Raw genomic sequence first — 25,026 nt, 5'->3', positions numbered from 1 at the left:
CTGTGAGTCTGCCTGCCTGCCAGCCTATCTGTGAGTCTGCCTGCCTGCCAGCCTATCTGTGAGTCTCTGCCTGCCAGCCTATCTGTGAGTCTGCCTGCAGCAGCCTATCTGTGAGTGCCTGCCTATCTGTGAGTCTGCCTGCCAGCCGTGATCTGTGAGTCTGCCTGCCTGCCAGCCTATCTGTGAGTCTGCCTGCCTGCCAGCCTATCTGTGAGTCTGCCTGCCTGCCAGCCTATCTGTGAGTCTGCCTGCCTGCCAGCCTATCTGTGAGTCTGCCTGCCTGCCAGCCTATCTGTGAGTCTGCCTGCCTGCCAGCCTATCTGTGAGTCTGCCTGCCTGCCAGCCTATCTGTGAGTCTGCCTGCCTGCCAGCCTATCTGTGAGTCTGCCTATCTGTGCCTGCCAGCCTATCTGTGAGTCTGCCTGCCTGCCAGCCTATCTGTGAGTCTGCCTGCCTGCCAGCCTATCTGTGAGTCTGCCTGCCTGCCAGCCTATCTGTGAGTCTGCCTGCCTGCCAGCCTAGTCTCTGCCTGCCAGCCTATCTGTCCTGCCTGCCAGCCTATCTGTGAGTCTGCCTGCCTGCCAGCCTATCTGTGAGTCTGCCTGCCTGCCAGCCTATCTGTGAGTCTGCCTGCCTGCCAGCCTATCTGTGAGTCTGCCTGCCTGCCAGCCTATCTGTGAGTCTGCCTGCCTGCCAGCCTATCTGTGAGTCTGCCTGCCTGCCTGTGCTATCTGTCTGCCTGCCCAGCCTATCTGTGAGTCTGCCTGCCTGCCAGCCTATCTGTGAGTCTGCCTGCCTGCCCTGTGAGTCTGCCTGCCATCTGTGAGTCTGCCTGCCTGCCAGCCTATCTGTGAGTCTGCCTGCCAGCCTATCTGTGAGTCTGCCTGCCTGCCAGCCTATCTGTGAGTCAGCCTGCCTGCCAGCCTATCTGTGAGTCTGCCTGCCTGCCAGCCTATCTGTGAGTCTGCCCGTCTGGAAAGGGAAAGGAGATACCTAGTCAGTTGTACAACTAAATACATTCAGCTGAAATATGTCTTCTGCATTTAACCCCTCTGAATCAGAGAGGTGTGGGTGGATGGGGGGGGGGCTGCCTTAATAGACGTCCGCGTATTCGGCACCCAAAGTTGTTGTTGAGAGTTAACTGCTTTGCTCAAGGGCACAACGGACAATTTTTTCACCTTTCGGTTACTTGCCCATTGCTCTTAACGGCTAGGCTACCCGCTGCCCCTGTCTGTCCTTCTGGCCGTTTGTCTGTCTGTTCACACTCGACTGAGTCGTGAGGTGGAGTGTGTCTCTGTGTTGTCTGGCCATAGAGAGCAGATCAACCTCACATGTAGGGAATGTCTGGAAGGGTCAGCAGTGGAGAAGGTGGAACGTTTTAAGTTCCTCGGCGTACACTTCACAGACAAACTGAAATGGTCCACCCACACAGACAGCATGGTGAAGAAGGCCAAACAGTGCCTCTTCAACCTCAAGGGGCTGAATAAATGTACAGATGCACAATCGAGAGCATCCTTTTGGGCTGTATCACATCTTGGTACAGCAATTGCACCGCCCTCAACCGCAAGGCTCTACAGAGGTTGGTGGAGTCTGCACAATGCATCACCAGGGGCAAACTACCTGCCCTCCAGGACACCTACAGGACCCGATGTCACAGGAAGGCCAAAAAGATCATCAAGGACAACAACCACGAGAGCCACTGCCTGTTCACCCCACTATCATCCAGAAGGCGAGGTCAGTACAGATGCATCAAATCTGGGACCGAGAGATTGAAAAACAGCTTCTATCTCAAGGCCATCAGACTGCTAAACAGCCACCACTAACACAGAGAAGCTGCTGCCTACATTAATCACTGACCACTTTAATAAATTGATCACGAGTCACTTTAAACAATGGCACATTAAATAATGTTTACATATCTTACATTACTCATATCATATGTATATACTATATTTTATACCATCTATTGCACCTTGCCTATGCCGCTCGGCCATTGCTCATCCATATACTTATATGTGGGGCGGCAGGTAGCCTAGTGGTTAGAGAGCTGGGCCAGTAACCGAAAGGTTGCTAGACCTGAATCCCTGAGCTGACAAGATACAAATCTGTCGTTCTGCCCCTGAACAAGGCACTTAACCCACTGTTCCCCAGTAGGCTGTCGTTGTAAATAAGAATTTGTTCTTAACTGACTTGCCTAGTTAAATAAAGGCTAAAATATGTACATATTCTCATTCACCCCTTTAGATTTGTGTGTATAAGGTAGTTGTTGGGGACTTGTTAGATATTACTCCACTGTCAGAACTAGAAGCACAAGCATTTCGCCACATTCACATCTGCTAACCATGTGTAAGTGACCAATACAATTTGATTTGTCTGCTACTTCAACACTGACCATAGCACATTTTATCGTACAGCACCACCGTCTGGCATAAACTAGCATTACATATGAAAATGCAAAGACATTGACAACATACGCTGATTACACACACCCCCCATCCACTCTGCCAGGACAAACAGCCTAGTTTAGCAGTCTGCCTCTCTCTCTCTCTCTCTCTCTGTCTCTCTCTCTCTCTCTCTCTCTCTCTCTCTCTCTGTCACTCAGTCCCTCCAGGATAATCTCTCTCTACAATCCCCTATTTAGATCAACCTCTCAGTCCCTCCAGGATAATACCAATTATAATCCTATAGATTACCACTCAGTCCCTCCAGATTATAATCCTTTATAATCCTATAGATTACCACTCAGTCCCTCCAGGATAATCCTTTACAATCCTATAGATTACCACTCAGTCCCTCCAGGATAATCCTTTATAATCCTATAGATTACCACTCAGTCCCTCCAGGATAATCCTTTATAATCCTATAGATTACCACTCAGTCCCTCCAGGATAATCCTTTATAATCCTATAGATTACCACTCAATCCCTCCAGTATAATCCTTTATAATCCTATAGATTACCACTCAGTCCCTCCAGGATAATCCTTTATAATCCTATAGATTACCACTCAGTCCCTCCAGGATAATCCTTTATAATCCTATAGATTACCACTCAGTCCCTCCAGTATAATCCTTTATAATCCTATAGATTACCACTCAGTCCCTCCAGGATAATCCTTTATAATCCTATAGATTACCACTCAGTCCCTCCAGGATAATCCTTTATAATCCTATAGATTACCACTCAGTCCCTCCAGGATAATCCTTTATAATCCTATAGATTACCACTCAGTCCCTCCAGTATAATCCTTTATAATCCTATAGATTACCACTCAGTCCCTCCAGTATAATCCTTTATAATCCTATAGATTACCACTCAGTCCCTCCAGGATAATCCTTTATAATCCTATAGATTACCACTCAGTCCCTCCAGGATAATCCTTTATAATCCTATAGATTACCACTCAGTCCCTCCAGTATAATCCTTTATAATCCTATAGATTACCACTCAGTCCCTCCAGGATAATCCTTTATAATCCTATAGATTACCACTCAGTCCCTCCAGGATAATCCTTTATAATCCTATAGATTACCACTCAGTCCCTCCAGTATAATCCTTTATAATCCTATAGATTACCACTCAGTCCCTCCAGGATAATCCTTTATAATCCTATAGATTACCACTCAGTCCCTCCAGGAAAATCCTTTATAATCCTATAGATTACCACTCAGTCCCTCCAGGATAATCCTTTTAGAATCCAGCAGAGCAGAACAGAGACACAAGGGGAACTAGGACTTGCCTTGTAATTGTGTAATTAACCGGAGACATATTGTTTTTGTTGTTGTTGTCATGATATACACCAAATTATTGGAAAGAAGAGAGAAGCAGAGAGAGTGTGAAAGAGAGATAGAGAGACAGAGAGATAAATCAATTTTGAGAAACTCCCATTTCTTTTGGGTGAAATACCATATAGTGCCATCAAAGCAGCATTATATGTGACCTGTTGCCACAAGAAAAGGGCAACCAGTTAAGAACAAACTCTATTGTAAATACAGATTTATCTTGATTTATCTTCCATTTCGTACTTTAACTATTTGCACATTGTTACAACATTGTATATAAACATAATATGACATTTGAAATGTCTTTATTCTTTTGGAACAAGATTAGTTTTATGAATGTAATATTCACTGTTCACTTTTTATTGTTTATTTTACTTGCTTTGGCAAGGTAAACATATGCCAATAAAGCCCATTGAATGAAATTGAATAGAGAGAGAGAGAGAGAGAGAGAGAGAGAGAGAGAGAGAGAGAGAGAGAGAGAGAGAGAGAGAGAGAGAGAGAGAGAGAGAGAGAGCAGAGACAGGGGCAGAGACAGAGGAATGGCGGTCCAACACCAAAGAGAAGAGAGAGCAGCTGAATGATGCTATCTTGTGTTGTTTCTGTTAAACACACACACAAAGACTGGGCTGAATACATCCGTGGTCTCTGGAGGGATGTCTCTGTTGTGTCTCTGGAGCTCCGTGGGTCTCTGGAGCTCCTGATGTCTCTGTCTGGGCCGTAGTCTCTGGAGCTCCTGATGTCTCTGTCTGGGCCGTAGTCTCTGGAGCTCCTGATGTCTCTGTCTCTGTCTCTGTCTGGGCCGTAGTCTCTGGAGCTCCTGATGTCTCTGTCTGGGCCGTAGTCTCTGGAGCTCCTGATGTCTCTGTCTGGGCCGTAGTCTCTGGAGCTCCTGATGTCTCTGTCTGAGCCGTAGTCTCTGGAGCTCCTGATGTCTCTGTCTGAGCCGTATGTCTCTGTCTCTGGAGCTCCTGATGTCTCTGTCTGGGCCTGGAGCTCCTGATGTCTCTGTCTCTGGAGCTGGAGCTCCTGATGTCTCTGTCTCTGTCTCTGTCTGATGTCTCTGGCCGTAGTCTCTGGAGCTCCTGATGTCTCTGTCTCTGTCTGGAGCTCCTGATGTCTCTGTCTGGAGCTCCTGATGTCTCTGTCTGGAGCTCCTGATGTCTCTGTCTCTGGAGCTCCTGATGTCTCTGTCTGGGCCGTAGTCTCTGGAGCTCCTGATGTCTCTGTCTGGGCTGTGAGTCTCTGGAGTAGTCTCTGGAGCCTGATGTCTCTGTCTGGGCCGTAGTCTCTGGAGCTCCTGATGTCTCTGTCTCTGTCTGGAGCCTGATGTCTCTGTCTGGGCCGGTCTCTGGAGCTCCTGATGTCTCTGTCTGGTAGTCTCTGGAGCTCCTGATGTCTCTGTCTCTGTCTGGGTCTCTCTGGAGCTCCTGATGTCTCTGTCTGGGCCGTAGTCTCTGGAGCTCCTGATGTCTCTGTCTGGGCCGTAGTCTCTGGAGCTCCTGATGTCTCTGTCTGGGCCGTAGTCTCTGGAGCTCCTGATGTCCTGATGTCTCCTGTCTCTGTCTGAGCCGTAGTCTCTGGAGCTCCTGATATCTCTGTCTGGGCTGTCGTAGTCTCTGGAGCTCCTGATGTCTCTGTCTGGGCTGTAGTCTCTGGAGCTCCTGATGTCTCTGTCTGGGCTGTAGTCTCTGGAGCTCCTAATGTCTCTGTCTGAGCCGTAGTCTCTGGAGATCCTGATGTCTCTGGCTGGGCCGTAGTCTCTGGAGCTCCTGATGTCTCTGTCTCTGTCTCTGGGCTCCTGATGTCTCTGTCTCTCTGGAGCTCCTGATGTCTCTGTCTGGGCCGTAGTCTCTGGAGCTCCTGATGTCTCTGTCTGGGCCGTAGTCTCTGGAGCTCCTGATGTACTTCCGGGTTGGAGCGAGCGGTCGCATCTACACTTCGGTCCGCAGGTAGTATAACTTTTCATTACATTTCATTATAGTACAACGGTTTGATTTGTCTAACCTTAGCAATTTCTTCTTAGCTAGCTACATAGGCGTCTTTGTATCAAAGATAATTGCGTAATTATCGTATTTTTCGTCGTCCTAACGTAGTCTACACTGCTATCTGCCCAGCAGCTAGCTAACGTCCACCGTCTACCGAATACCAGCACTGTAGTAACTATTACACTCAACTGAACGACTTGATTAGTGTAGTGTTAGCTAGCTACATAGTTGTCTTTGCTGTCTTCGTATCCAAGATAATTGTGTAGTTTAGAGTGTGTAGACTTAGAGTGATTATCTTAATTTACCGAGGTTAGCTAGCCAGCTATTTGTCGTCCTTAACGTAGGAGATACTGCTAGCTAGCTAGCCAACAGCTAGCCAACGTCTACCGAATAGAACGTCAACAACCCGGTCAATATTCCGCTTCGCTCCACAGGTAGTATCACATTTTCATTTCACTTCATTACAGTACAACGGTTTGATTTGTTTGATCGTAGCTAGCTAGCTACATAGCCGTCTTTGTATCAAAGACAATTGTGTAGTCTAGAGCGATTTTCTAGGTTAGCTAGCCAGCTATTGTCGTTCTTTTAACGTAACGTAACGTAATCAACACTGCTAGCTAGCCAGCTAGCCCCGAATAGCAGCACTGTAGAAACTATTACACTCAACGGAACGACTTGATTAGTGTAGTGTCAACAACGCAGCCACTGCCAGCTAGCCTACAAAGTCAACAACGCAGCCACTGCCAGCTAGCCTACTCCAGCAGTACTGTATCATCTCAATCATTTTAGTCAATAAGATTCTTGCTACGTAAGCTTAACTTTCTGAACATTCGAGATGTGTAGTCCACTTGTCATTCCAATCTCCTTTGCATTAGCGTAGCCTCTTCTGTAGCCTGTCAACTATGTGTCTATCTATCCCTGTTCTCTCCTCTCTGCACAGACCATACAAACGCTCCACACCGCGTGGCCGCGGCCACCCTAATCTGGTGGTCCCAGCGCGCACGACCCACGTGGAGTTCCAGGTCTCCGGTAGCCTCTGGAACTGCCGATCTGCGGCCAACAAGGCAGAGTTCATCTCAGCCTATGCCTCCTCCAGTCCCTCGACTTCTTGGCACTGACGGAAACATGGATCACCACAGATAACACTGCTACTCCTACTGCTCTCTCTTCGTCCGCCCACGTGTTCTCGCACACCCCGAGAGCTTCTGGTCAGTGGGGTGGTGGCACCGGGATCCTCATCTCTCCCAAGTGGTCATTCTCTCTTTCTCCCCTTACCCATCTGTCTATCGCCTCCTTTGAATTCCATGCTGTCACAGTTACCAGCCCTTTCAAGCTTAACATCATTATCATTTATCGCCCTCCAGGTTCCCTCTGAGAGTTCATCAATGAGCTTGATGCCTTGATAAGCTCCTTTCCTGAGGACGGCTCACCTCTCACAGTCCTGGGCGACTTTAACCTCCCCAAGTCTACCTTTGACTCATTCCTCTCTGCCTCCTTCTTTCCACTCCTCTCCTCTTTTGACCTCACCCTCTCACCTTCCCCCCTACTCACAAGGCAGGCAATACGCTCGACCTCATCTTTACTAGATGCTGTTCTTCCACTAACCTCATTGCAACTCCCCCCAAGTCTCCGACCACTACCTTGTATCCTTTTCCCTCTCGCTCTCATCCAACACTTCCCACACTGCCCCTACTCGGATGGTATCGCGCCGTCCCAACCTTCGCTCTCTCTCCCCGCTACTCTCTCCTCTTCCATCCTATCATCTCTTCCCTCTGCTCAAACCTTCTCCAACCTATCTCCTGACTCTGCCTCCTCAACCCTCCTCTCTTCCCTTTCTGCATCCTTTGACTCTCTATGTCCCCTATCCTCCAGGCCGGCTCGGTCCTCCCCTCCCGCTCCGTGGCTCGACGACTCATTGCGAGCTCACAGAACAGGGCTCCGGGCAGCCGATCGGAAATGGAGGAAAACTCGCCTCCCTGCGGACCTGGCATCCTTTCACTCCCTCCTCTCTACATTTTCCTCCTCTGTCTCTGCTGCTAAAGCCACTTTCTACCACTCTAAATTCCAAGTATCTGCCTCTAACCCTAGGAAGCTCTTTGCCACCTTCTCCTCCCTCCTGAATCCTCCTCCCCCTCCCCCCCTCCCTGTCTGCAGATGACTTCGTCAACCATTTTGAAAAGAAGGTTGACGACATCCGATCCTCGTTTGCTAAGTCAAATGACACCACTGGTTCTGCTCACACTGCCCTACCCTGTGCTCTGACCTCTTTCTCCCCTCTCTCTCCAGATGAAATCTCGCTTCTTGTGACGGCCGGCCGCCCAACAACCTGCCCGCTTGACCCTATCCCCTCCTCTCTTCTCCAGACCATTTCCGGAGACCTCACCTCGCTCATCAACTCATCCCTGACCGCTGGCTACGTCCCTTCCGTCTTCAAGAGAGCGAGAGTTGCACCCCTTCTGAAAAAACCTACACTCGATCCCTCCGATGTCAACAACTACAGACCAGTATCCCTTCTTTCTTTTCTCTCCAAAACTCTTGAACGTGCCGTCCTTGGCCAGCTCTCCTGCTATCTCTCTCAGAATGACCTTCTTGATCCAAATCAGTCAGGTTTCAAGACTAGTCATTCAACTGAGACTGCTCTTCTCTGTATCACGGAGGCGCTCCGCACTGCTAAAGCTAACTCTCTCCTCTGCTCTCATCCTTCTAGACCTATTGGCTGCCTTCGATACTGTGAACCATCAGATCCTCCTCTCCACCCTCTCCGAGTTGGGCATCTCCCGCGCGGCCCACTCTTGGATTGCGTCCTACCTGACAGGTCGCTCCTACCAGGTGGCGTGGCGAGAATCTGTCTCCTCACCACGCGCTCTCACCACTGGTGTCCCCCAGGGCTCTGTTCTAGGCCCTCTCCTATTCTCGCTATACACCAAGTCACTTGGCTCTGTCATAACCTCACATGGTCTCTCCTATCATTGCTATGCAGACGACACACAATTAATCTTCTCCTTTCCCCCTTCTGATGACCAGGTGGCGAATCGCATCTCTGCATGTCTGGCAGACATATCACTGTGGATGACGGATCACCACCTCAAGCTGAACCTCGGCAAGACGGAGCTGCTCTTCCTCCCGGGGAAGGACTGCCCGTCCCATGATCTCGCCATCACGGTTGACAACTCCATTGTGTCCTCCTCCCAGAGCGCTAAGAACCTTGGCGTGATCCTGGACAACACCCTGTCGTTCTCAACTAACATCAAGGCGGTGGCCCGTTCCTGTAGGTTCATGCTCTACAACATCCGCAGAGTACGACCCTGCCTCACACAGGAAGCGGCGCAGGTCCTAATCCAGGCACTTGTCATCTCCCGTCTGGATTACTGCAACTCGCTGTTGGCTGGGCTCCTGCCTGTGCCATTAAACCCCTACAACTCATCCAGAACGCCGCAGCCCGTCTGGTGTTCAACCTTCCCAAGTTCTCTCACGTCACCCCGCTCCTCCGCTCTCTCCACTGGCTTCCAGTTGAAGCTCGCATCCGCTACAAGACCATGGTGCTTGCCTACGGAGCTGTGAGGGGAACGGCACCGCAGTACCTCCAGGCTCTGATCAGGCCCTACACCCAAACAAGGGCACTGCGTTCATCCACCTCTGGCCTGCTCGCCTCCCTACCACTGAGGAAGTACAGTTCCCGCTCAGCCCAGTCAAAACTGTTCGCTGCTCTGGCCCCCAATGGTGGAACAAACTCCCTCACGACGCCAGGACAGCGGAGTCAATCACCACCTTCCGGAGACACCTGAAACCCCACCTCTTTAAGGAATACCTAGGATAGGATAAAGTAATCCTTCTCACCCCCCTTAAATGATTTAGATGCACTATTGTAAAGTGGCTGTTCCACTGGATGTCATAAGGTGAATTCACCAATTTGTAAGTCGCTCTGGATAAGAGCGTCTGCCAAATGACTTAAATGTAAATGTAAATGTCTCTGTCTGGGCCGTAGTCTCTGGAGATCCTGATGTCTCTGGCTGGGCCGTGATGTCTCTGTCTCTGGAGCTCCTGATGTCTCTGTCTGGGCCGTAGTCTCTGGAGCTCCTGATGTCTCTGTCTGTCTGGGCCGTAGTCTCTGGAGCTCCTGATGTCTCTGTCTGAGCCGTCGTCTCTGGAGCTCCTGATGTCTCTGTCTGGGCCGTAGTCTCTGGAGCTCCTGATGTCTCTGTCTGGGCCGTAGTCTCTGGAGCTCCTGATGTCTCTGTCTGGGCCGTAGTCTCTGGAGCTCCTGATGTCTCTGTCTGGGCCGTAGTCTGGGCCTCTGGAGCTCCTGATGTCTCTGTCTGGGCCGTAGTCTCTGGAGCTCCTGATGTCTCTGTCTGGGCCGTAGTCTCTGGAGCTCCTGATGTCTCTGTCTGGGCCGTAGTCTCTGGAGCTCCTGATGTCTCTGTCTGAGCCGTAGTCTCTGGAGCTCCTGATGTCTCTGTCTGAGCCGTAGTCTCTGGAGCTCCTAATGTCTCTGTCTGAGCCGTAGTCTCTGGAGCTCCTGATGTCTCTGTCTGGGCCGTAGTCTCTGGAGCTCCTGATGTCTCTGTCTGAGCCGTAGTCTCTGGAGCTCCTGATGTCTCTGTCTGGGCCGTAGTCTCTGGAGCTCCTAATGTCTCTGTCTGAGCCGTAGTCTCTGGAGCTCCTGATGTCTCTGTCTCTGTCTGAGCCATAGTCTCTGGAGCTCCTGATGTCTCTGTCTCTGTCTGGATGTCTCCTGGGTGTAGTCTCTGGAGCTCCTGATGTCTCTGTCTGGGGTAGTCTCTGGAGCTCCTGATGTCTCTGGAGCGTAGTCTCTGACTGATGTCTCTTTTTCTCACCTCTGTTTACTGATATGCCTGGAAACCTGACAGTTTTTCTCACCTTTTTACTGATAGCCTGGAAACCTAAACATTAATTCACACTGCACTATACTCTACTTGACTATACTATCCTGAACTGAACTCTACTTGACTATACTCAACTGTACTAAACTCTACTTTACTTGGCTATACGGAACTCTACTCTACACTATTGTACTTGACTATACTGTACTCTACTTGATGATACTGTACTGAAATATACTATTTAAACATTTTTTTTACCTTTATTTAGCTGAGCAAGTCAGTTAAGAGCAATTTCTTATTTATAACCCGGACGACGCTGGGACAATTGTGCGCCGCCCTATGGGACTACCAATCACGGACGGTTGTGATACAGCCTGGAATCTAACCAGGGTCTGTTGTGACTAGGGTTGCAAAGGGTTGGAAACTTTCCGGGAAATTTTCTATGGGAAGTTAAGCCTGGGAATTTTGGGAATTTTGGGGAATTCCCCAAATGAGGAATTTCTTAAATTCATCAAAAACAGTTAGCTTATAACAGTGAACATTTTTTGTGGGATACACATAAGGCAATTCTAGGTCTTGTGGCATATTTTGGTTAAACTATCCCCAATTCAATGGAATTGCAACCCTCTGCATGCACAGTGTATTCTTCCATCACATGTGCAGTGCACACTTCCATCACATGTACAGCTGATTCTCAAGATCTTGCACACTAATGTGTATGAAATGTATGTACTCACTACTGTATGAAATGTATGTACTCACTACTGTATGAAATGTATGTAAATGTATGAAATGTATGCACTCACTACTGTATGAAATGTATGTACTCACAACTGTATGTTGCTCTGGATAAATGGCTGTAAAATGACTAAAAAGTCTAATGTAGAAATTTGAAAGCTCTGATCCACTGGGCTGCTCCACTGGGCTGGTCTACTGGGCTGGTCTACTGGGCTGCTCCACTGGGCTGCTCCACTGGGCTGGTCTACTGGGCTGCTCCACTGGGCTGTCTACTGTACTCACAGCTGCTCCATGAGCTGCTCCAAATGCTCTACTGGGGAGTGCTCCACTGGGGAGTGCTCCACTGGGGAGTGCTCCACTGGGCTGCTCCACTCTACTGGGCTGCTCTACTGGGGAGTGCTCCACTGGGCTGCTCTACTGGGCTGAAATGCTCTACTGGGGAGTGCTCACTGGGGAGTGCTACTGTACTGGGCTGCTACTGCTCTACTGGGCTCTACTGGGCTGCTCTATGTTGCTCTGGATAAGAGTGGCTGCTAAACTGACTAAAAACTGGGCTGGCTGCTCCTGGGCTGCTCCACTGATTGCTCCACTGAACTCAGCTGCTCCACTGGGCTGCTCTACTGGGCTGGGCTGCTCCACTACTGGGGAGTGCTCCACTGCTCCACTGGGGAGTGCTCCACTGGGGAGCTGAGTCTCCACTGGGCTGCTCCACTGGGCTGCTCTACTGGGCTGCTCTACTGGGGAGTGCTCCACTGGGGAGTGCTCCACTGGGGAGTGCTCCACTGAGCTGCTCCACTGGGCTGCTCTACTGAGCTGCTCCACTGGGCTGCTCTACTGGGCTGCTCTACTGGGCTGCTCTACTGGGCTGCTCTACTGGGCTGCTCTACTGGGGAGTGCTCCACTGGGGAGTGCTCCACTGGGGAGTGCTCCACTGGGGAGTGCTCCACTGGGCTGCTCCACTGGGCTGCTCTACTGGGCTGTTATTGAGGGTCAGTACCGGCAGGAGGGGATGGGAAAGGGGTGTGTGTGTGTGAGGGGGGGTTTGGATGAGTGAATGAACAAGCTGGTGTACGTATATGCATGTGTATGCATCCCTGCGTGTCTTTGTGAATGAGTGAGGGATGGAGGGCTGGACTGGCTGACTGAGCCTTATAACTAGCATACAGTATATTTGAGGGATGACAGGGGGAAGGATTGACAGAGTGGGCATGTGGATGTGTTTGTGACTAACTGACTGAGCCTTATACAGTAACTGGCATACAGTATATTTGAGGGATGACAGGGGGAAGGATTGACAGAGTGGGCATGTGGATGTGTTTGTGACTAACTGACTGAGCCTTAAACAGTAACTGGCATACAGTATATTTGAGGGATGACAGGGGGAAGGATTGACAGAGTGGGCATGTGGATGTGTTTGTGACTAACTGACTGAGCCTTATATATACACACATCTGATATCCAAGGCAGACAGTTTTCCCACTCAGTAAAATATAGGTCACATATATTCATTCTGAAGGCTTCTTTCCCTGACTGTCTATATGAGACTGCATGTGTGAGAGGGATGCTTTAATTAAGGTTAAATAATGTAGTATCTCATTCTCAGCCTCCATCCCTCCATGTTATGTCTCAATACAAGCTAGGCCACACACTGTGGCCTCTACAACTAGTCAGTATACAATTTTAACCACTGTGACCTCTCTTTCTCTCTCTCTCTCTCTCTCTCACACACACACACACACACACACACACACACACACACACACACACACACACACACACACACACACACACACACACCTAAAAGGAAGCGATTCCCAAACCTTCCATAGCAAAGCCATCACCTACAGAGAGATTAACCTGGAGAACAGTCCCCTAAGCATGCTGGTCCTGGGGCCCTGTTCACAGACACAAACAGAGCCCCAGGACAGCAACAAAATTAGACCCAACCAAATCATGAGAAAACAAAAAGAAGCACATGGAATGTGGCATACCCCTGTATAATACCAGACAAATTAACAAGAGAACATTGAAACACAGATGTCACACTGTTCGAATGAAATGGTAGTAGTGCTGTTTACCAAGAAGTTCTCAGAATGATCAGGTTTCACTGAATGAGCAGGCTTCTCAGGCTTCTCAGAATGAGCAGGCTTCTCAGGCTTCTCAGAATGAGCAGGCTTCTCAGGCTTCTCAGAATGAGCAGGCTTCTCAGGCTTCTCAGAATGAGCAGGCTTCTCAGGCTTCTCAGAATGAGCAGGCTTCTCAGGCTTCTCAGAATGAGCAGGCTTCTCAGAATGATCAGGCTTCTCAGAATGATCAGGCTTCTCAGAATGATCAGGTTTCTCAGAATGATCAGGCTTCTCAGAATGATCAGGCTTCTCAGAATGATCAGGTTTCTCAGAATGAGCAGGTTTCTCAGAATGATCAGGTTTCTCAGAATGATCAGGCTTCTCAGAATGATCAGGCTTCTCAGAATGATCAGGCTTCTCAGAATGATCAGGTTTCTCAGAATGAGCAGGCTTCTCAGAATGATCAGGTTTCTCAGGTTTCTCAGAATGATCAGGCTTCTCAGAATCATCAGGCTTCTCAGAATGATCAGGCTTCTCAGAATGATCAGGCTTCTCAGAATCATCAGGCTTCTCAGAATGATCAGGCTTCTCAGAATCATCAGGCTTCTCAGAATGATCAGGCTTCTCAGAATCATCAGGCTTCTCAGAATGATCAGGCTTCTCAGAATGATCAGGCTTCTCAGAATGATCAGGCTTCTCAGAATGATCAGGTTTCTCAGAATGATCAGGCTTCTCAGAATGATCAGGTTTCTCTGAAGGATTCTCAGAATGATCAGTTCTAAACTTCTATCCACTTATGGAGCACAACCAGAGTAAAATCACATGTCAAATACTTTCCCATACTTAGAATAGTCCCAAAAGTGCAAATTCCAGGCAAAATGAAGCCCAAAAGTAGGCCTATTTCACCCAGATCCGAGTTACAGTCAGTGGTGACGTTTGCATTCATAAGTGTTGTCCTGTCCTAACTAGACTACATCATGCTATAGGATAAAACCACAGACAGGACACAGACCCTATATGACAGCTCACAATGACAGCTCACACAGTTAAGGTCAGAAGCACGGATAAAGCATATAGGCCTATATGCAGTATAGTTCACCATATGATCAATAACATAACGAGATCTATACTATACATCTAAACTCCCCTCCCCTATCGACCACAATACACACAGCTCCTGAGTCTCTACCTACCTTCGGTGTGGCATGTGGAAGATGGGATGGTGGTGGGAGGGCGGAAGAGATACGGGAGATAACGGGAAAAACATTTCATCTTCTTCTCCGGTTAGCAGAAAGCAGTGCTCCGGTGTTGGCTCCACATCCGAACTGCCGCAAGAGAGAGACCGGAGAGGGATGGAACGAGCTGGAACTGCTCGCGCTATGACCGCATCACTGTCACCCAGGCAGACAGTGCGGGCCGAGCATGGTCAGAACCCTTTATAACAGCGCGCTGATATCCGTGACAAGGCCTTTTGCTTCGGTGTTCATCCCGTTTTTATCTGCATGGTGTCATTTTATCCCGTGTCGCGCAGGCCAGGACTGGGGGTTGTTGCGCCTCTTTTACCGGTTATCTGATGGGAGTCGGTAGGGAGGGGGCCGGAGGGGGTACGGGGTAGTGTGTAGCGGAGTTGGAAATTGCCTGGTCTCGGCGTGATTCAAATTAACCTATGCCCTCCGCCCCGTCTTCTTAAATAGCCTATATAATTGTATAATTTAGAGAGCGAAGGCGCCCAAATAATTGTAGAATTTAGAGCGCGAAGTGAATTGGAAATTCCGCAACTCTTTAAGGACAGAGGTTGATAGCCTAACTTATATATAGTTAAAGTGTTTCAGCCCTTCATGGGATTTAGGCTTGGATACAGGAGAATATATATATATATATATATTGTTTTAATAAACTGACAAATGGGCTAGATGATGGTGATTAATACCTGTCAAGCAAGCCACAATTAACAGGCTACAATGTATACTGAACACAAATATGAACGCAACGTCCAACAAAACCTTTTTACTGAGTTACAGTTCATAGGAAATACATTTATATCAATTGACTTATTAGGCCCTAATCTATGGATTTCACATGACTGGGCAGGGGTGCAGCCATGGGTGGGCCTTGGAGGGCTTAGGCCCACCCACGTGGCCCACCCACTTACACATATTTAGCAGATGTTATTGCGGGTGGAGCAAAATGCTTGTATTCCTAGCTCCAACAGTGCAGAAATATATAACAATTCAACAATACACACAAATATAAAGTAACAATAATGGAATTAAGAAATATATAAAAATGAGGACATTGACTAGTGGCATTGAGTAGAATACAGTAGAATAGAATACAGTATATACATATGAAATTAGTAAAGCAGTATGTCAATGTAGCCGATGTGAAATGGCTAGCTAGTTAGCGGTGGTGCGCGCTAGTGGCGTTTCAATCGGTGACGTCACTTGCTCTGAGACCTTGAAGTAGTGGTTCCCCTTGCTCTGCAAGAGCCGTGGCTTTTGTGGAGTGATGGGTAACGATGCTTCGAGGGTGGCTGCCGACGTGTGCAGAGCGTCCCTGGTTCGCGCCCAGGTCGGGGCGAGGGGACAGACGTAACGTCTATACTGTTACATCAACATAATTTAAGTGACTGGTGTTCCATTATTAAAATGACTAGTGTTCCATTATTAAAGTGACTAGTGATTGCATTATTAATGTGACCACTGATTCCATTGTTAAAGTGACCAGTGTTCCATTATTAAAGTGACCAGTGTTCCATTATTAAAGGGACTAGTGTTCCATTATTAAAGTGACCAGTGGTCCATTATTAAAGTGACTAGTGTTCCATTATTAAAGTGACCAGTGGTCCATTATTAAAGTGACTAGTGGTCCATTATTAAAGTGACTAGTGTTCCAATATTAAAGTGACCAGTCATTCCATGGCTTACATGTTGTGTTTATAATTTTGTTCAGTGTAGTTTGTTTGTATTAGGTCTCTTCTCGGGAAATATTGCCTACTAATTGATGGTCAGGGTGTCAGTCAAGATGGAAAGTCCTAAAAGGTCCAGGAGGTCCGACTAAATTGCATCATGCTTTATGGCGACATCTCCTGGACAACATCCATACTGCGCGTATAGCCCGCCCTGACGAACTCACACACACACACACACACTGACCACCAACCTATAGCATGCTCTGAGAGGCATTGGAACTGTTCCATCAAACGATGCCTCCCCATGAAACTATATGCTTTTTCTCTTGTTGGCGTCGTCGTCCCTTACTGGATTTAATATTTTCATGAAATTGTAGGCCTAATCCATAAACAGCCAAAATACATTCCATTGACTAATGTGAAACACCAAAGCACAGTAACAATCTTGTAGGAACAAAGAAACATTTCATATTTGTCAATGTACTACATATACATATTTGTACATTTTTATTTTGGATTAAAATTGATTATTTTGATTGATTGTAACTTTCAACTTCGAAGTACAAGCAGCAGTAACTCTCATTCTGTGTGCACTTCTCGCGGGACTCATGTGTGAACTAATGTGAGCGGAAGTACAATGAGAGTCTCTTTTCCGCCGGTCATAGAGGAGTAATCGGCAGGGTAAGAATTCCTTGTTGACATTTTCACCAAAGTTATCAACATCCATCCTATGTTATACACTTTTGTTGGTCCCCAAAAGTACTCGTAGAGTCAGGTGCCGCTGATATATTTATATAGTGATCGCTATTGGAACCACATTTTATATTGGTTGCTAAATAAAAACGTATCGGAATCTGCATCCCTCGACCGGTGCTGGCTTGCTATAGCTACCCGTTAAACCCCAGAGAATGGCAGACAGGCTACGAATTGAACTGGGCCCGAACATTAATTTCACGATTTATTTTCATAGTGTCTCATATTTTAGCGAACCCCATGGCATTGAAATGTGTAGTTTGAATGTCGCTAACACTGAAGTCCACTGCGCTTGACAAGCATCAAACATAGCATTCGCAACCTTGCTAGGTAGCTATCTGTGTACCCATGCCATGTTGAAAGCATGGATGTGACGCGTACATAGCAGCTCATTGATTTTTGTGTGAACTTGTAGGTGGTGGTCTCTGATTGTCTCTGGACGGTTAAACGTTAGTTATGCAGTTGTTGGGTGAATAGCTTGTCTAGCTAGCTAAATGTTGTAGCTATTGACATGAGTTTGCGATAATGACAAGCTAACGTTAGCTATGTAGCTAACTAGCTTCACCTTAACAACAGTATATCGCTTGAGGTGCTCGCTAATAAGGCTCGCGAACAAACGTTATCTTTCGGTCGGGAATCTCTTGGCTTTGTTTTGTACATAAACTATGCAGTTGTTTTGGTTTGTTACTGGTAACAAACATGTTGCCTAGACGACAAATGTCGCAAGTTGTGATTGATCGGTCGGGCCATCCTACCGCTCTAGTCTGAATGTTGTCTACTGTGTTTGCCCTACAGTCATCAACATGAAGCTGAATCCATTTGTGACATCCTCGCGGCGTAAGAACCGCAAGAGGCACTTCAATGCCCCCTCACACATCCGGAGGAAGATCATGTCCTCCCCCCTCTCCAAGGAGCTCCGTCAGAAGTACAATGCCAGGTCCATGCCCATCCGCAAGGACGACGAGGTCCAGGTGAAGATCCCAGAACTACACAGTTTGACCAGGCTTGATACTAATTATGAGGTTGCCTTATTAGTTGTTACTAACACGCCCGAGGAACTACATAAAACTCCAGTCCAGAACTAACACCTGATTTCTGACCAATTCAAATGAACGTTAGGATTTTGGTCACGTGGTTATGAATGACATTTTCCATGTTTTTGCTGTGCAGGTTGTCCGTGGACACTACAAAGGCCAGCAGATTGGCAAGGTAGTGCAGGTCTACAGGAAGAAGTATGTCATCTACATTGAGCGCGTGCAGAGAGAGAAGGCCAACGGCACCACCGTGCACGTCGGCATCCACCCCAGCAAGGTGAGGCTCTGGCATCTTACCTGTAGTCACACACCTGTACCTTTTTGACACATGTATAGATGTATTATACATGATGTCTGTACCATTGTTGATAATGATTGTTTTAGTGTCTCAACTAAATTTGAGTGGTCCACAGTGGTTTTTCAAAAATTACTATTTTCTGTTGTGGAGTGACGCAAAAAAAAATGGCTTTAACGCCATCTAAATAACTTCCATTCTCAGCAGCTACCTGTTGGTGTTGCATACCTGTAGGAATTTCTAAATACCTACAGGTTTATCAGTGTGTCCAAGCTCAGTGGTCACCACACCTGGGCCATGGTCGGTTAAAAAAAAAAATTGCAGATTTAAATTTGCGTATTTCCATTGGACAAGCCATGGTAACACATCAGTTTCTAGATGCTTTTCTCCAATTGATTTTCTCCAATGCACTTTGACAAGGTGTGGAATCAAGGAATGTTTACTTGAGAAAGAGTTAAAATGTTTCCATAGGGTGCCTGGGTAAACTGAGCCAATGTACAGCTATTTGCCATCCACCACTTGTTTCAGCCTTCAGATGTCATGGCAATGGGTGTTTTCCTGTTATGAAGGAAGATTAGTTGACTGTAGTCCGCCTTACTGTAAGTCTCTGGACAGCAGTGTAGCCTAGTGGTTAGAGCATTGGACTAGTAACCGAAAGGTTGCAAGTTCAAATCCCCGAGCTGACAAGGTACAAAATCTGTCGTTCTGCCCCTGAACAGGCAGTTAACCCACTGTTCCTAGGCCGTCATTGAAAATAAGAATTTGTTCTTAACTGACTTGCCTGGTAAAATAAAGGTAAAAAAAAACTGATTTGAACATGTCGTATGGCAGCAGGCACCTCGTGTATGCTTTGTACTGGGGAAGAAACATTGACTACTAGCTAGTACTCCGCTTAGTGCAGTTACCTGACATGTAAGCCGTTGCCTTGGATCAATGTTAAATTGTGAGACTAGCCTAGGTTACTTATTTTTGATGGTCATTGCATTCCTACTTGGCTCCAGTTGGTCTTGGACATCAGTGATATTACTAGTAGTAATACATTTTGATATAGTTCCCCGCCAGTCTTGTGTAGAATTTGAGAGCTCTTCTCATTTGTCTAATAGAAAGGCTCTCTGTGTTATGTCTGGACATGGATTTGTCATTACTGATTAGGATTGCATATTGTCCATTGTTTTGTAGAAACTCACAATTTAGCTTCTCAAGCCTAGCCTACATCTGGTGTAGCTAGACTAGTATTGTGGCTGAGATGTTTCTCCATGGCGTAGCTAGACTAGTATTGTGGCTGAGATGTTTCTCCATGGCGTAGCTAGACTAGTATTGTGGCTGAGATGTTTCTCCATGGTGTAACTAAACTAGTATTGTGGCTGAGATGTTTCTCCATGGTGTAGCTAGACTAGTATTGTGGCTGAGATGTTTCTCCATGGCGTAGCTAGACTAGTATTGTGGCTGAGATGTTTCTCCATGGTGTAGCTAGACTAGTATTGTGGCTGAGATGTTTCTCCATGGCGTAGCTAGACTAGTATTGTGGCTGAGATGTTTCTCCATGGTGTAGCTAGACTAGTATTGTGGCTGAGATGTTTCTCCATGTCGTAGCTAGACTAGTATTGTGTCTGAGATGTTTCTCCATGGCGTAGCTAGACTAGTTTTGTGGCAGAGATGTTTCTCCATGGCGTAGCTAGACTAGTATTGTGGCTGAGATGTTTCTCCATGGCGTAGCTAGACTAGTTTTGTGGCAGAGAAGTGTTTCTTCGTGAAGAGGAATTCAGTTTGTGTTTCAGGAATCTTGTCTTTTCACCACACTTTATATTGAAGTTGACCTAGAACCAATCCTCCTTCTGCTCTAAATGATTGTGCCAATACACCTCTTTTCCCTCTTCCCTCTCAGGTTGTGATCACCAGGCTAAAGCTGGACAAGGATCGCAAGAAGATCCTGGAGCGTAAGGCCAAGTCTCGCGCTGACGGAAAGGAGAAGGGCAAATACAAGGAGGAAACCATTGAGAAGATGGCAGAGTGAAAATGTATTGTTTACAATAAACTGTTGTAAAAAATCTATTTGAATTGTCTGTCGTAAATGGTTTTATCACAGTAAAGTGCTGCACAGTGGGCAAGCCACACGTATGGGGATGTCTTTGTTTTGCTTAATACTCTGGTTTAGCTTGGTGGAACCGGCCGAATCGCATGATGGTTCACGTCCAAAACGAATTCTATTGGTCACATACACATGGTTAGCAGATGTTATTGCGAGTGTAGTGAAATGCTTGTGCTTCTAGTTCTGACAGTGCAGCACTATTCAATTCAAGGGCGTTATTGGCATGGGAAACGTGTTAACATTGCCAAAGCAAGTGAGGTAGATACTATATGAAGTGAATATATAAAGTGAAATAAAAAATAAAAGTAAACATTACACATACAGAAGTTTCAAAACAATAAAGACATTACAAATGTCATATTATATATATATATTTATATATACAGTGTTTTAACAATGTACAAATGGTAAAGGACACAAGATAAAATAAATAAGCATAAATATGGGTTGTATTTACAATGGTGTGTGTTCTTCACTGGTTGTCATTTTCTCGTGGCAACAGGTCACAAATCTTGCTGTGATGGCACACTGGAATTTCACCCAGTAGATATGGGAGTTTTTCAAAATTGGATTTGTTTTCGAATTCTTTGTGGATTTGTGTAATCTGAGGGAAATATGTCTCTCTAATATGGTCATACATTGGGCAGGAGGTTAGGAAGTGCAGCTCAGTTTCCACCTCATTTTGTGGGCAGTGAGTACATAGCCTGTCTTCTCTTGAGATCCCTGTCTGCCTACGGCGTCCTTTCTCAATAGCAAGGCTATGCTCACTGAGTCTGTACATAGTCAAAGCTTTCCTTAATTTTGGGTCAGTCACAGTGGTCAGGTATTCTGCCGCTGTGTACTCTCTGTGTAGGGCCAAATAGCATTCTAGTTTGCTCTGTTTTTTTGTTCATTCTTTCCAATGTGTCAAGTAATTATCTTTTTGTTTTCTCATGATTTGGTTGGGTCTAATTGTGCTGCTCTGTAGGGTGTGTTTGTGAACAGAGCCCCAGGACCAGCTTGCTTCGGTGACTCTTCTCCAGGTTCATCTCTCTGTAGGTGATGGCTTTGTTGTGGAAGGTTTGGGAATCGCTTCCTTTTAGGTGGTTATAGAATTTAACGGCTTTTTTCTGGATTTTGATAATTAGTGGGTATCGGCCTAATTCTGCTCTGCATGCATTATTTGGTGTTCTACGTTGTACACTGAGGATATTTTTGCAGAATTCTGCGTGTAGTCTCAATTTGGTGTTTGTCCCATTTTGTGAAGTCTTGGTTGGTGAGCGGACCCCAGACCTCACAACCATAAAGGGCAATGGGCTCTATGACTGATTCAAGTATTTTTAGCCAAATCCTAATTGGTATGTTGAAATTTATGTTCCTTTTGATGGCATAGAATGCCCTTCTTGCCTTGTCTCAGATCGTTCACAGCTTTGTGGAAGTTACCTGTGGCGCTGATATTTAGGCCAAGGTATGTGTAGTTTTTTGTGTGCTCTAGGGCAACAGTGTCTAGATGGAATTTGTATTTGTGGTCCTGGTGACTGGACCTTTTTTGGAACACCATTATTTTGGTCTTACTGAGATTTACTGTCAGGGCCCAGGTCTGACAGAATCTGTGCATAAGATCTAGGTGCTGCTGTAGGCCCTCCTTGGTTAGTGATAGAAGCACCAGATCATCAGCAAACAGCAGACATTTGACTTCAGATTCTAGTAGGGTGAGGCCGGGTGCTGCAGACTTTTCTAGTGCCTGCGCCAATTCGTTGATATATATGTTGAAGAGGGTTGGGCTTAAGCTGCATCCCTGTCTCACCCCACAACCCTGTGTGAAGAAATGTGTGTTTTTTGCCAATTTTAACCGCTCACTTGTTGTTTGTGTACATGGATTTTATAATGTCGTATGTTTTACCCCCAACACCACTTTCCATCAGTTTGTATAGCAGACCCTCATGCCAAATTGAGTCAAAGGCTTTTTTGAAATCAACAAAGCATGAGAAGACTTTGCCTTTGTTTTGGTTTGTTTGGTTGTCAATTAGGGTGTGCGGGGTGAATACATGGTCTGTTGTACGGTAATTTGGTAAAAAGCCAATTTGACATTTGCTCAGTACATTGTTTTCATTGAGGAAATTTACGAGTCTGCTGTTAATGATAATGCAGAGGATTTTCCCAAGGTTACTGTTGACGCATATTCCAACGGTAGTTATTGGGGTCAAATTTGTCTCCACTTTTGTGGATTGGGGTGATCAGTCCTTGGTTCCAAATATTGGGAAAGATGCCAGAGCTAAGGATGATGTTAAAGAGTTTTAGTATAGCCATTTGGAATTTGTTGTCTTTATATTTGATCATTTCATTGAGGATACCATCAACACCACAGGCCTTTTTGGGTTGGAGGGTTTTTATTTTGTCCTGTAACTCATTCAATGTAATTGGAGAATCCAGTGGGTTCTGGTAGTCTTTAATAGTTGATTCTAAGATCTGTATTTGATCATGTATATGTTTTTGCTCTTTATTCTTTGTTATAGAGCCAAGAAGATTGGAGAAGTGGTTTACCCATACATCTCCATTTTGGATAGATAATTCTTTGTGTTGTTGTTTGTTTAGTGTTTTCCAATTTTCCCAGAAGTGGTTAGAGTCTATGGATTCTTCAATTACATTGAGCTGATTTCTGACATGCTGTTCCTTCTTTTTCCGTAGTGTATTTCTGTATTGTTTTAGTGATTCACCATAGTGAAGGCGTAGACTCAGGTTTTTCGGGTCTCTATGTTTTTGTTTGGACAGGTTTCTCAATTTCTTTCTTAGACTTTTGCATTCTTCATCAAACCATTTGTCATTATTGTTAATTTTCTTCGGTTTTCTATTTGAGATTTTTAGATTTGATAGGGAAGCTGAGAGGTCAAATATACTGTTAAGATTTTCTACTGCCAAGTTTACACCTTCACTATTACAGTGGAACGTTTTACCCAGGAAATTGTCTAAAAGGGATTGAATTTGTTGTTGCCTAATTGTTTTTTGGTAGGATTCCAAACTGCATTCCTTCCATCTATAGCATTTCTTAATGCCAGTTACTCTGTTCCTTTGGCTTTGATGCCTCAGGATTGAGTATTGCTCTGTTTAAGTAGACTGTGATTTTGCTGTGGTCTGATAGGAGTGTCAGTGGGCTGACTGTGAACGCTCTGAGAGACTCTGGGTTGAGGTCAGTGATAAAGTAGTCTACAGTACTACTGCCAAGAGATGAGCTATAGGTGTACCTACCATAGGAGTCCCCTCGAAGCCTACCATTGACTATGTACATACCCAGCGTGCGACAGAGCTGCAGGAGATGTGACCCGATCTAACATGTAATCTAACAATTCCACAACAACTACGTAATACACATTCTACATCAACCAAATGTATGGCTGATCAAAACGCCCGTTAAAGCGATTTAGGGTAAAAAATGGAACTAATCCTTCGTTCTCCTGTGATTTGAAAATCCTTTTTCTGCAAAAGAATCAAGCATGGGCCTTGGCGAGGACAACTGGCGAAACAGCTGATTGGCTGCTTTTTAGGCAATTAAGAAATAAATGGGGATAAAAATTCAAAATCTAGGTATTTTCTTGATGCTATGACAGAGTCTGCTGGTGATCCCGCTAAATTCTGGAAAACTGTTAACTCACTTAAATGAGGAAACTCCTTGACTTCCCTGCCGTAGCAAATTACATCGGAATCTGGGATCATCAGTGACCGAACTGAAATTTGTGATGTTTTTAAATAATACTTTTATTTCTGATGGTTTTCTTTTTGAATGAAAAAATGGCCAACATGATCCTGACCGGTCTATTGTTTCAGTCCCTCGGCCTATAATTTTTTATTTTCTTTTTAAAGCAGTTTTTTTAATTTTGAAAAAGTCACAGAAGATGAGGTCTTATCTGCACTATCTGCAATAGATTCTAAGAAATCATTAGGCGCTGACTATCTGGATATTTACTCAAGTTTGCGGCACCTATTATTTCTACTACAGTGATGCATATCTTTAATCAAACATTTGTGGTAGAAAAGATTCCTAAATCTTGGAAAACAGCTTTTGTTTTACCACTCTTCAAGGGTGGTGATGGTATTGAATTTTTTATCTGTTAACAATACTCTTTCTACTAATCAATCTGGCTTCAGACCTAAACACAGTACTATTACGGCCACTGTACGTGTTGTAAATGATATTACTAATGCCCTAGATAATAGAAAGCACTGTACCGCCTTGTTCATAGATTTGTCTCAAGTTTTTGACACTGTAGACCATGCGATAATTTTGGGTAAAATGTCATCAATAGGGCTGGGATTGGATGCATGTCGTTGGTTTCATGACTATCTAAAGGATGCAAATCAGGCTGTTAGAGTCGAGGACATCCTGTCGGAGCCATTGGAGTTGGTTAAAGGGGTCCCACAAGGTTCTATACTTGGTCCATTGCTGTTCACTCTCTACATAAACAATATCGGTGATGAGATAAGAAAGTGTCAAATTAATTTATATGCTGATGACACTGTCATGTACTTTATCGCTTCAACGGCTGACCAAGCATT

At 45.8% G+C, this 25,026-nt stretch overlaps 2 protein-coding genes across 2 annotated transcripts in view; one reads left to right on the top strand and one right to left on the bottom strand.

The window, feature by feature from the left end:
• Nucleotides 1-14,686, bottom strand: part of LOC135545159 (serine/threonine-protein phosphatase 2A 55 kDa regulatory subunit B beta isoform-like) — a 68,976-nt gene extending 54,290 nt beyond the window's left edge. The window contains exon 1 of the mRNA XM_064972793.1: nucleotides 14,608-14,686. Coding sequence (XP_064828865.1) covers nucleotides 14,608-14,686 — 79 coding nt within the window. The remainder of the gene's footprint in view (nucleotides 1-14,607) is intronic.
• A 2,246-nt stretch (nucleotides 14,687-16,932) lies between these two features.
• LOC135545539 (large ribosomal subunit protein uL24) lies at nucleotides 16,933-20,459 on the top strand. The gene is made up of 4 exons (XM_064973207.1): nucleotides 16,933-17,006; nucleotides 17,874-18,049; nucleotides 18,249-18,389; nucleotides 20,293-20,459. Exons 2-4 carry the CDS (start codon nucleotides 17,882-17,884, stop codon nucleotides 20,419-20,421), a joined length of 438 nt encoding a protein of 145 aa, XP_064829279.1. The 5' UTR covers nucleotides 16,933-17,006; nucleotides 17,874-17,881; the 3' UTR covers nucleotides 20,422-20,459.
• Nucleotides 20,460-25,026: the final 4,567 nt, after the last annotated feature.

This window comes from Oncorhynchus masou, chromosome 9 (genome assembly GCF_036934945.1).
Source record: "Oncorhynchus masou masou isolate Uvic2021 chromosome 9, UVic_Omas_1.1, whole genome shotgun sequence".
NCBI lineage: Eukaryota > Metazoa > Chordata > Actinopteri > Salmoniformes > Salmonidae > Oncorhynchus > Oncorhynchus masou.
Note: the sequence above shows the minus strand (reverse complement) of the source record. Positions and strands in the feature narration are given on the sequence as shown.